The following is a 12,529-nucleotide window of genomic DNA, read 5'->3' as shown; positions in this document are numbered from 1 at the left end:
GATACTATTTGAGATTCATTCAGTTTTTAAAATATGTATATATTTATTTATTTGGTTACACTGGGTCCTAGTTTCAGTATGCAGTATCTTTGGTTGCGGCATGCAAACTCTTAGTTACAGCATGTCGGATCTATTTCCCTGACCAGGCTCCCTGCACTGGAAGTGCAGTGTTTTAGCCACTGGACCATCAAGGAAGTCCCTGCTCAGCTTCTTGAATCTGCAGAATTACATCTTTTGCAAAATTTGGGAAGTTTTCAGCTATTATTTCTTCAGATACTTTTTCAAACTCACTCCTTCTCCTTCTCAGACACTGATGATTATGAATGCTGGATCTTTTGTTGTACTCCAGATCCTTAAGATTTTGTTCATTTTGCTTTAATTTCCATTATTGCATTTTGTAGCTCTATAAGCTTCCTCCCCCCTTTTTTGGTAACTTCTGTTTTTTTTGCTGAGATTTTCATTTTCATTTACTTGTTTCAAATGATTTGTAATTGCTTATTAAGACATTTTTATGATGGCCACTTTAAAATTCCTCAGTTCAGTTCAGTCACTAAGTCGTGTCAGACGCTTTGGGACCCCATGAACCGCAGCATACCAGGCCTCCCTGTCCATCACCAACTCCCAGAGTTTACCCAAATCCGTGTCCATTGAGTCAGTGATGCCATCCAGCCATCTCCCTCTGTCGTTCCCTTCTCCTCCTGCCCTCAATCTTTCCCAGGATCAGGGTCTTTTCAAACGAGTCAGCTCGTCGGATCAGGTAGCCAAAGTACTGGAGTTTCAGTTTCAGCATTAGTCCTACCCACCCAGGACTGATCACCTTTAGGATGGACTGGTTGGATCTCCTTGCAGTCCAAGGGACTCTCAAGAGTCTTCTCCAACACCACAGTTCAAAAGCATCAATTCTTTGGAGCTCAGCTTTCTTTAGAGTCCAACTCTCACATCCATACATGACTACTGGAAAAACCATAGCCTTGACTAGAAGGACCTTTGTTGACAAAGTAATGTCTCTGCTTTTTAATATGCTGTCTAGGTTGGTAATAACCTTCCTTCCAAGGAGTAATCGTCTTTTAATTTCATGGCTGCAGTCACCATCTGCAGTGATTTTGGAGCCCAAAAAAAATAAAGTCTGACACTGTCTCCACTGTTTCCCCATCTATTTCCCATGAAGTGATGGGATCTGATGCCATGATTTTAGTTTTCTGAATGTTGAACTTTAAGCCAACTTTTTCACTCTCCTCTTTCACTTTTATCAAGGGGCTCTTTAGTTCTTCTTCACTTTCTGCCATAAGGGTGATGTCATCTGCATATTTGAGGTTATTGATATTTCTCCTGGCAATCTTGATTCCAGCTTGTGCTTCCTCCAGCCCAGCGTTTCTCATGATGTACTCTGCATATAAGTTAAATAAGCAGGGTGACAATATACAGCCTTGACGTACTCCTTTTCCTATTGGACCCAGTCTGTTGTTCCATGTCCAGTTCTAACTGTTGCTTCTGGACCTGCATACAGGTTTCTCAAGAGGCAGGTCAGGTAGTCTGGTATTTCCATCTCTCTCAGAATTTTCCACAGTTGTGATCCACACAGTCAAAGGCTTTGGCATAGTCAATAAAGCAGAAATAGATGTTTTTCTGAACTCTCTTGCTTTTTCGATGATCCAGTGGATGTTGGCAATTTGATCCCTGGTTCCTCTGCCTTTTCTAAAACCAGCTTGAATATCTGGAAGTTCATGGTTCACGTACTGTTGAAGCCTGGCTTGGAGAATTTTGAGCATTATTTTACTAGTGCGTGAGGTGAGTGCAATTGTGTGGTAGTTTGAATATTCTTCAGCATTTCCTTTCTTTGGGACTGGAATGAAAACTGACCTTTTCCAGTCCTGAGGCCACTGCTGAGTTTTCCAAATTTGCTGACATATTGAGTGCAGGACTTTCACAGCATCATCTTTTAGGACTTGAAATAGCTCAACTGGAATTCCATCACCTCTACTAGCTTTGTTCCTAGTGATGCTTCCTAAGTCCCACTTAACTTCACATTCCAGGATGTCTGGCTCTTAAAAGGTTATTGTGAGTGATCACACCATCGTGACTATCTGTGTTGTGAAGATCTTTTTTGTACAGTTCTTCTGTGTATTCTTGCCACCTCTTCTTAATATCTTCTGTTTCTGTTAGGTCCATACCATTTTGTCCTTTATTGAGCCCATCTTTGCATGAAATGTTCCTTTGGTATCTCTAATTTTCTTGAAGAGATCTCTAGTCTTTCCCATTCTATTGTTTTCCTCTATTTCTTTGCACTGATTGCTGAGGAAGGCTTTCTTATCTCTCCTTGCTGTTCTTCGGAACTCTGCATTCAAATGGGCATATCTTTCCGTTTCTCTTTTGTTTTTCACTTCTCTTCTTTTCACAGCTATTTGTAAGGCCTCCTCAGACAGCCATTTTGCTTTTTTGCATTTCTTTTTCTTGGGGATGGTGTTGATTCCTGTCTCCTGTACAGTGTCACAAACCTCTGTCCACAGGTCATCAGGCACTATCAGATCTAGTCCCTTAAATCTATTAAAATTCCTAGTCAGTTTCAAATCTGATTCATCTTGGTGTTAATAATTGATTGTCTTTTCTCACTCAAGTTGCAAGTTTCTTGGTCCTTGATATGACGGGTGATTTTCAAAATTCCTGTCAATACACAATGGTCCAGCTAGACCTAACTGATATCTACAGGACATTTCACCCCAAAACAATCAATTTCACCTTTTTCTCAAGTGCACACGAAACCTTCTCCAGAATAAATCACATCCTGGGCCATAAATATAGCCTTGGTAAATTCAAAAAAATTGAAATCATTCCAGTCATCTTTTCTGACGACAATGCAGTAAGATTAGATCTCAATTACAGGAAAAAAACTTATTAAAAATTCCAACATATGGAGCTATTCAACATGCTTCTGAATAACCAAAAAATCACAGAAGAAATAAAAAAATAAATAAAAAATGCATAGAAACAAATGAAAATGAAAACCCAACAACCCAAAACTTATGGGACACTGTAAAAGCAGTGCTAAGGGGAAGGTTCATAGCATTACAGGCCTACCTCAAGAAACAAGAAAAAAGTCAAATAAGTAACCTAACTCTACACCTAAAGCAACTAGAGAAGGAAGAAATGAAGAACCCCAGGGTTAGTAGAAGGAAAGAAATCTTAAAAATTAGGGCAGAAATAAATGCAAAAGAAACAAAAGAGACCATAGCAAAAATCAACAAAGCTAAAAGCTGTTTTCTTAAAAAGGTAAATAAAATTGACAAACTGTTAGCCAGACTAATCAAGAAACAAAGGGAGAACCAAATCAACAAAATTAGAAATGAAAATGGAAAGACCACAACAGACAACTCTGAAATATAAAGGATCATAAGAGACTACTACCAGCAGCTATATGCCAATAAAATGGACAACTTGGAAGAAATGGACAAATTCTTAGAAAAGTGTAACTTTCCAAAACTGAACCAGGAAGAAATAGAAGATCTTAACAGACCCATCACAAGCACGGAAATCAAAACTGTAATCAGAAATCTTCCAGCAAACAAAAGCCCAGGACCAGATGGCTTCACAGCTGAATTCTACCAAAAATTTAGAGAAGAGCTAATACCTATCTTACTCAAACTCTTCCAGAAAATTACAGAAGAATGCAAACTTCCAAACTCATTCTAGGAGGCCATTAAAAAGATCATACATCATGACCAAGTGGGCTTTATCCCAGGAATGCAAGGATTCTTTAATATCCACAAAGCAATCAATGTAATACACCACATTAACAAATTGAAAGATAAAAACTATGATTATCTCAATAGATGCAGAAAAAGCCTTTGACAAAATTCAACATCCATTTATGATAAAAACTCTCCAGAAAGCAGGAATAGAAGGAACATACCTCAACATAATAAAAGCTATATATGACAAACCCACAGCAAACATTATCATCAATGGTGAAAAATTGAAAGCATTTCCCCTAAAATTAGGAACAAGACAAGGGTGCTCACTCTCACCACTACTATTCAACATAGTTTTAGAAGTGTTGGCCACAGCAATCAGAGCAGAAAAAGAAATAAAAGGAATCCAGATAGGAAAAGAAGAAGTAAAACTCTCACTGTGCAGACGACATGATCCTCTACATAGAAAACCCTAAAGACTCTACCAGAAAATTACTAGAGCTAATCAATGAATACAGTAATGTTGCAGGATATAAATTAACACACAGAAATCCCTTGCATTCCTATACACTAACAATGAGAAAACAGAAAGAGAAATTAAGGAAACAATACCATTCACCATTGCAACAAAAAGAATAAAATACTTCGGAGTATATCTACCTAAAGAAACGAAAGACCTATATATAGAAAACTATAAAACACTGATGAAAGAAATCAAAGAGGACACAAATAGATGGAGAAATATACTGTGTTCATGATCGGAAGAATCAATATTGTGAAAATGACTATACTACCCAAAGCAATCTATAGATTCAATGCAATCCCTATCAAGCTACCAACGGTATTTTTCACAGAACTAGAACAAATAATTTCACAATTTGTATGGAAATACAAAAAACCTCAAATAGCCAAAGCAATCTTGAGAAAGAAGAACATAACTGGAGGAATCAAGCTGCTTGACTTCAGGCTCTACTACAAAGCCATAGTCATCAAGACAGTATGGTGCTGGCACAAGGACAGAAATATAGATCAACAGAACAGAATAGAAATACCAGAGATAAGTCCATGTACCTATGGACACCCTATCTTTGACAAAGGAGGCAAGAATATACAATGGAAAAAAGACAACCTCTTTAACAAGTGGTGCTGGGAAAACTGGTCAACCACTTGCGAAAGAATAAAACCAGAACACTTTCGAACACCATACACAAAAATAAACTCAAAATGGATTAAAGATCTAAATGTAAGACCAGAAACCATAAACTCCTAGAGGAGAACATAGGCAAAACACTCTCCAACATAAATCACAGCAGGATCCTCTATGACCCACCTCCCAGAATATTGGAAATAAAAGCAAAAATAAACAAATGGGACCTAATTAAACTTAAAAGCTTTTGCACAACAAAGGAAACTTTAAGCAAGGTGAAAAGACAGCCTTCAGAATGGGAGAAAATAACAGCAAACGAAGCAACAGACAAAGGATTAATCTCAAAAATATACAAGCAACTCCTGCAGCTCAATTCCAGAAAAATAAATGACCCAATCAAAAAATGGGCCAAAGAACTAAACAGATATCTCTCCAAAGAAAACATACAGATGGCTAATAAACACATGAAAAGATGCTCAACATCACTCAGTATCAGAGAAATGCAAATCAAAACCACAATGAGGTACCATTACATGCCAGTCAGGATGGCTGCTATCCAAAAGTCTACAAGCAATAAATGCTGGAGAGGGTGTGGAGAAAAGGGAATCCTCTTAACACTGTTGGTGGGAATGCAAACTAGTACAGCCACTATGGAGAACAGTGTGGAGATTCCTTAAAAAACTGGAAATAGAACTGCCGTATGACCCAGCAATCCCACTCCTGGGCATACACACCGAGGAAACCAGAACTGAAAGAGACACGTGTACCCCAATGTTCATCGCAGCACTGTTTATAATAGCCAGGACATGGAAGCAACCTAGATGCCCATCAGCAGACAAATGGATAAGGAAGCTATGGTACATATACACAATGGAATATTACTCAGCCAAAAAGAATTCATTTGAATCAGTTCTAATGAGATGGATGAAACTGGAGCCCATTATACAGAGTGAAGCAAGCCAGAAAGATAAAGACCAATACAGTATACTAACGCATATATATGGAATTTAAAAAGATGGTAATGATAACCCTATATGCAAAACAGAAAAAGAGACACAGATGTACAGAACAGACTTTTGGACTCTGTGGGAGAAGGCGAGGGTGGGATGTTCTGAGAGAATAGCATTGAAACAAGTATACTATCAAGGGTGAAACAGACCACCAGCCCAGGTTGGATGCAGGAGACAAGTGCTCAAGGCTGGTGCACTGGGAAGACCCAGAGGGATGGGATGGCGAGGGAGGCGGGAGAGGGGATTGGGATGGGGAACACATGTAAATCCATGGCTGATTCATGTCAATGTATGGCAAAAACCACTACAGTATCGTAAAGTAATTAGCCTCCAACTAACAAAAATAAATGAAAAAAAAAAAATTCCTGTCAACATTTTGGTAACTATGCTAGAAGACTCTGGGTCCTATTTACATCTTTTATAGTAGGAGGTGATCTTTCTGTTTAGATTTAGTACTATGTCCTACACTGCTTTTCAGGCTGTAGTTCTAGTGAAATTTAATTCTCAGGGCATTCACAGTGGTATGTTTAGTCTGCTTGATTTCCTTCTGGTTCCACAAGGGCTGGTGCCTAGGGGTGGGAGTTGCAGTGTGGGAGGCCTGGGTTTGATTTGATCCCTGGGTTGGGAAGATCCCGTGGAGAAGGGAATCACTACCCACTCCAGCATTCTGGCCTGAATAACCCCATGGACAGAGGAGCCTGGTGGGCTACAGTCTATGGGGTCACAAAGAGTCAGACATGACTGAGGAACTCCCCAGGTTGGGCTATCTGCTGCAAAGTCGGGGAAGGGAGTCTCCAGGCCACAGGACAAAGAGCACTTTCTGGGCCAGGCACCTGTGTTGTGGAGACCTGGCCACCCCCTGCCTTGCTGGGGAAGGAGAGTCTCATGCTTAATAGAGAATGAGCATACTTCCCTGGCCACTTAGGATGAATGGAGTTCCAGATCAATTTGCCCTTGGTGTTGTCGGCAAGACTCATTCCGTTTTGAAGAAAGGAAGAGCCTACCAGCATCACAGTCTGTGGCTAGGTGGGAAGTCTACGTTACCTTCTGCTGTTGGGTGACGGTTGTAAGATACCCTATCACAGGTGTGTGTGTTTGTGTGTGTATGTATAATATATATATGTTATATATTTTAAAAAAAGAAAAGAGCAGTACAAAATAAGGTTGGAAAAGCATGTTGGAATCAATATTTGAGAACATCAGATTCCAGGATAAGGAATGTGGATAAGGACAGGATAAGGACAATGGAAAGTCACAGATTTTGGGCAGATCAAAGAGAAATAAAGCAAGAAAAAGAAAAAAGAAGTGATGGAGGGCACTGAAAAGAACACACTACTTATGATGTTAAAACTTGACAAATGTGTGAGGAAAGAGCATTCCAGGCACACAGACTAGTACGTGCAAAGACGCGGAGGCAGAAGCCTGTCTGGCTAGTTTGAGGAATAACAAGGAGGCCAGTGTAGCAGGGGCAGAGTAAATGAAAAAGAAAGCGTAGATGAAGTCAGAGAACTAAAAGGGAGTGAAGGAACGGGCCTTATTGTGTAGGGTCTTTTAAGTCCGTGACTAGGACTTCAGTTTTTATTTTTGGTGCAACTGCAGCATAGTGAGCAAGAGACTGACATGACCTGATTTATTTCTGATCGAACCGAACATTCAAAATATTTGCTATGATTTTAAAAGTTTAACTTAAATTCTTATTTCCCATCGGCTTATATTTGGCAAACTCTTTTGTTTTTGTACACAGGGTCAAGAATAAATTCTACATTTTACCAGTCATTGTGGGAATGGAGGAAGGGGAGTAGCAGGTGGCTGTGTGTCCCTGCAAATGCTAAAATATTTGTGATATGGCCCTTTATAGGAAGAAACTTGTTAACTCCTAACTTATGCTATAATTTCAGAGATGCTTAGTATTTATTATTATTGAAATTAATATAATATTAGCTTATATTTTTGTGCTACTATGTACCAGGCACATATTATTATTATTATTTTAATCACCCCTTGGAGGAACTGGTATTATTCAAAATTTATAGAGGAGATAGGTTCATAGTGACCTAAGAGGCTTGCCTATTTTTCAGCTGGGAGGGGCTAGTTTCTATCAGACCAACTCTACTGCCCAGAACAACTGATCTAGAAAAGCCAAAATACACCAGAAATATATCCACTTCAGGGCATCAGAGCACAGTCAAGCAACCAGGGCTTGAAAAACAGCTGTCTGTGGGGTCGCACAGAGTCGGACACGACTGAAGAGACTTAGCAGCAGCAGCTGAGGAGAGAGCAAAGTGAACCAAACCCAATATTCCGTGCTGCTTTCTCCTTTCAAGGAATTTGCTGCTGATTTACAACTGACACAGGGCATAGAAGATGAGAAGCAGAGTAGTTAAGAGGCTAGGAAATAGCATAGAGCGTTCTATAGTCTCAAGGAGTTGGGAGACCAAATATGGAATTTAGGGTTATAAAGACTGAGAGCTCTAAATGCTTCCAAGCAAGATCCCAGAGAGAAGGGGAGAACAAAGATGCAAGCCTGAATTTGGAGCTGCCTTCCCCCTGGAGATATTTGCCAATTTGGAAACAGAGGCCAAAAGATAGAGACACCAAACAAAACAGAAAGATTTCTATTTTGAAAGTAAAATAAAGCTGTCAGCAGGCTCAATGCTGGAGGGAACAAAACCAAAGAGTTTCAAGAAGAACACCATGAACCAAAGAAACAAGAAAAGACAGAAAGCCTGAATAGTCCTAAAACTTTAAGAAACTTAATAATTTAAAACTTGTCCATAAGAAAAGCTTCAAACTGAGATAGCTTCAGCAGAGTATTCTTCCAAAGGAAGAAATGAAACCCATCTTACTAGACTCTTTTAGATAACAGAAAAAAAGTGGGGGGAATTCCCCACCTTATTTTATGAGGCCAGTATAACCTTTATGCCAAAAACATAATAAAAACAATAATTATAAGGCCAACTCTCATGTAACCATGAATTCAAAATATTAATAAATAAAATCCAGTGATATATATATTTAAAAATAAAACAGTTCTTGATCAAATTTGCTTTATTCTGGTAATCCAGAGATGATTCAACACAGGCCCATAAGTAATTTACCACATTAATAGGAAAAAATGGGGGAAAATTCAGGGATCATCTCAATAGACACAGAGAAAGCATCTGACAGAATTCTAGACCCATTTCTGACTTAGAAGAAAAAAGTTTTTAGCGAATTGGGATTAGAATAGAACATTGTTAATCTGATAAAGGGTACCTATATTAAACATTAGTGGTGAGCGTGTTGAATATTTTCTCCCTGAGGTCATGAAGAGGACAAGGCTATCTACTAGTACCACTTCTATTCAACACCGCATTAGAGATCCTAAACCATACAGTTATGCAAGAAAAGTCTCATATTAAGCCTGTCTTTATTCATTGATGACATTATTATGTCCCTAAAGACTCTAAAAGGATCCTCAGACAAGCTATTAGAATTAATAAGTAAATTTAGCAAGGCCACTGGATACATGGGTCAACATATAAAAATCAATTAAACTCCCATGGGGCAGCTCAAACTGTTAAAAACATGGAATTTCTAAAAATTGCTACCTTTTACATTTTTCAACTTTAAAAAATTAAATATCTAAGAACAAATCTAACAAAACAGATGCATGACACCTGCACTGAAAACATTATTAAGATAAAAGATGACTCAGATAAGTGAAGGAATATGCCATTTTCATGTATTGAAAGCCTCAGTATTATAAAGATGTAAATTCTCCTCATAGTGATCTATAGAGTCAATAAAATCTCAGTCGAAATCCTAGTATATTTTTTTGGATACGGAAATTTTCAAGTTTATTAAAGAATAGCCAAGATAATTTTGAGGAATAACAAACCTAGAGAACTTACACTATTATAAAGTTACAGTAATTAAAATAATGAGTCTGGTATCAGTGCTTCAGGAGAGACAAATTGACAAACAGAATAGAAAGTCCTGAAACAAATCTACATTTTATCACTTAGAAGACAAAGGTGATGATACAGTGCAAAGAAGAAAGATATATTTTTTTTCAATAACTGGAAGTGGATCAACTAGATAACCATGTGGGAAAAAAAACTCTTGATATGTAAACCACAATACAGAAAAATCAATTCTAGATGTATTACAGATCTAAAGATGGAAAGTAAAACAATAAAACTGCTAGGAGGTAACAGAAGAGGGTAGACACAGCCGAGGGAGTAGACAAGATGTTCTTAAGTAGGACACATAAAAAAAACACTAGATAAAAAGGAAATGATAAGTTGACATAAAAGGAAATGATTGATGAATAGAGTGTTTTCAATAAGACACCATGATAAGTCACAGACAGGGAGAAGATTTCTCAAGGAATATTCATGTACAAAATACATAAAGAACTTCTACTGATCACTTAAGTAAAAGGTAGATAATAGCTGGGGGAAAATGGGGAAAAGATCTTCACCAGAGGATATCTGAGTAGCAAATTAACATGAAAAAGATTCTCAACCTGATGAGCCATCAGTGAAATGCAAATATTAAAACTACAACAAGATACTCTTCAACAGCTACCAGAATGATTTAAAACAGATACTACCAAGTGCTGACAAAGATGTGGATCAACTGGAAACACCTGTATACTGCTGACGGCTGGGTAAAAGTGATATAGTCTCTGGAAAATTATCTGGTGCCTCCTACTAAAACTGAACATATCACATGCATACCCCCCTCTAATATCCAACAAAAGATATCAAGATTATTCCAGCAGCATAACTTGAAACAGACAAAAAACTGAAAAATAAATGTCAGTCTACTATACTGGATGAATTGATTGTATATTCATTCAATAAAACACTAAATGGAATAATAATGGTTGAATTACTACTATGCATAATAACAAATTAATCTTACAGATAAATTTTGAAAGAAGTAAAACAGAAAACACATATGAATGATTCCATTCACTTACAATTCAGAAAAAGACTCAGTTGTGATGCAAGAAATCAATATTGAAATAAGACCTGGGAGAAGCTGATGACTAGGCAGGGAGCAGAGGGGGCTTTTGGGGTGCTGACTTCATCTGAAAAATGGTCACATGTATATATTCACTCTGAGAAAATTCATCAAGTTGTACAGTTGTGACTTGTGCACTTTTATACATCAGTGTTACACTTCACATTTTTTCTTTCTTTGGTCATGCTGCGTGGCCTACCCTATCTTTAACTCCTTGACCAGGGATCAAACTTGAGATCATGGCAGTAAGAGCACCAAGTCCTAATCACCAGACTGCCAGGGAATCCCCTACATTTCAATTTGTTTTTAAAAAAAGGATTATTCGGGAAAAAAAGGATAGAAGAAATAAAACTCTGTGGGACTATAAGCTCATGCTTGAACCGTCACTGCTTACTTATCTTTAGATTTTACCAGTAATTTAGATATTCATTTCCTGGAGAAGGAAATAGCAACCCACTCCAGTATTCTTGCTTGGAAAATTCCATGGACAGAGGAGCCTGGTGGGGTCCATGGGTCACAGTCGCGCACGACTGAGCGACTGAGCACACAGATACTCTTTTAATTGGAAACTGAGAATCTTGGTGGACATGACTGAGGCAAAGGCCACTATTTAGGTCAAGGAACCCCAGTCCCTTATATTTAACAGGTCAGATGTGGCCTTCCTCACTTCACCTGACTGTAACAGTCACATCAGAGAATATGGGCTGTTGTGGTTATGCCATTTATTGTTTTAAAATAAGACTCAACCATTCAAAGGGGTGTTCATTTTTCAAAGTTTTATGTTGGAACAACTAACATTAAATAAATAGATGTGATAAATAGAGTTAATGTTTTCGTACACATGTATGACAAGGATTTGATATTTATTAATGTTTATCTGTTAGTATAAAAAACATCAGGTTTCAAATAGCATATGGAATATAATATTACCATTTCTGTACTAAAATTATATAAACTATACATTTCAGTACACTGGAAAACTAGGAAAAGATCTATAAAGGTATATATCAAAAGCTAACAAACTTATTCCTTGATGTTTGATTTTCCTTTGTTCTCCTACACGTCTATTTTCAGTTTCACTGATACCAACATAAAGTGATGAAAAATCTTTAAAAAGTCCATTTTGTATGATTCCATATGTGTATATCTATCTCTATATATACATTTCATAAATAAAACTAATTTCTAGGAATATGGATAGGGATTTTCTTTGGAGACATATGTAATGACTAGAATGGTACACAAGTGAGGCTTGTAGGATGCTGGTAATGTTCTAGTTTTTGTTATGGATACTAGTTACGTGGGAAGTTTAGTTTGTGAAAATTCATTCATCTGTGGAATTTTCTATTGATAAGCCCAGATTGTACCAGCAACATTTAAAAAGTAACTACAGACATTTGGTTACTGATTATTTTCTTTTCCTTTGCAACTAAAATTTATTTTTAGAAAATCTACCTAAATGAAGTTTTGGTTTTATTTTAATTCAGCTAAAGAAAAATTTTTGGCATAGAAATCTTCTGAACGTAACATTATATGTCAAAAATTTGATTACAGATGTTAATTATTAGTGATATCATTTATATTTACCTGATAGTGAGGTTTATACCACTGCTTTAAGTCCCAATCCCAAAGAATCATCTGAAAGAAAAAATAAATAAAAGAATTCATTTAGT

The 12,529-nt window shown here is 37.4% G+C and overlaps 1 protein-coding gene across 4 annotated transcripts in view; it reads right to left on the bottom strand.

The window, feature by feature from the left end:
- PDE3B (phosphodiesterase 3B) overlaps positions 1 to 12,529 on the bottom strand; it is a 185,302-nt gene that overhangs the window by 76,761 nt on the left and 96,012 nt on the right. For all 4 annotated transcript variants that reach the window (XM_070473408.1, XM_070473409.1, XM_070473407.1 and 1 more), the window contains exon 2: positions 12,444 to 12,494. In XM_070473408.1, the coding sequence (XP_070329509.1) occupies positions 12,444 to 12,494 (51 nt within the window). The remainder of the gene's footprint in view (positions 1 to 12,443; positions 12,495 to 12,529) is intronic.

This window comes from Odocoileus virginianus, chromosome 10, assembly GCF_023699985.2.
Source record: "Odocoileus virginianus isolate 20LAN1187 ecotype Illinois chromosome 10, Ovbor_1.2, whole genome shotgun sequence".
Classification (NCBI taxonomy): Eukaryota; Metazoa; Chordata; class Mammalia; order Artiodactyla; family Cervidae; genus Odocoileus; species Odocoileus virginianus.
The sequence above is the reverse complement of the archived record's forward strand: the minus strand, read 5'-3'. Positions and strand labels throughout refer to the sequence as shown.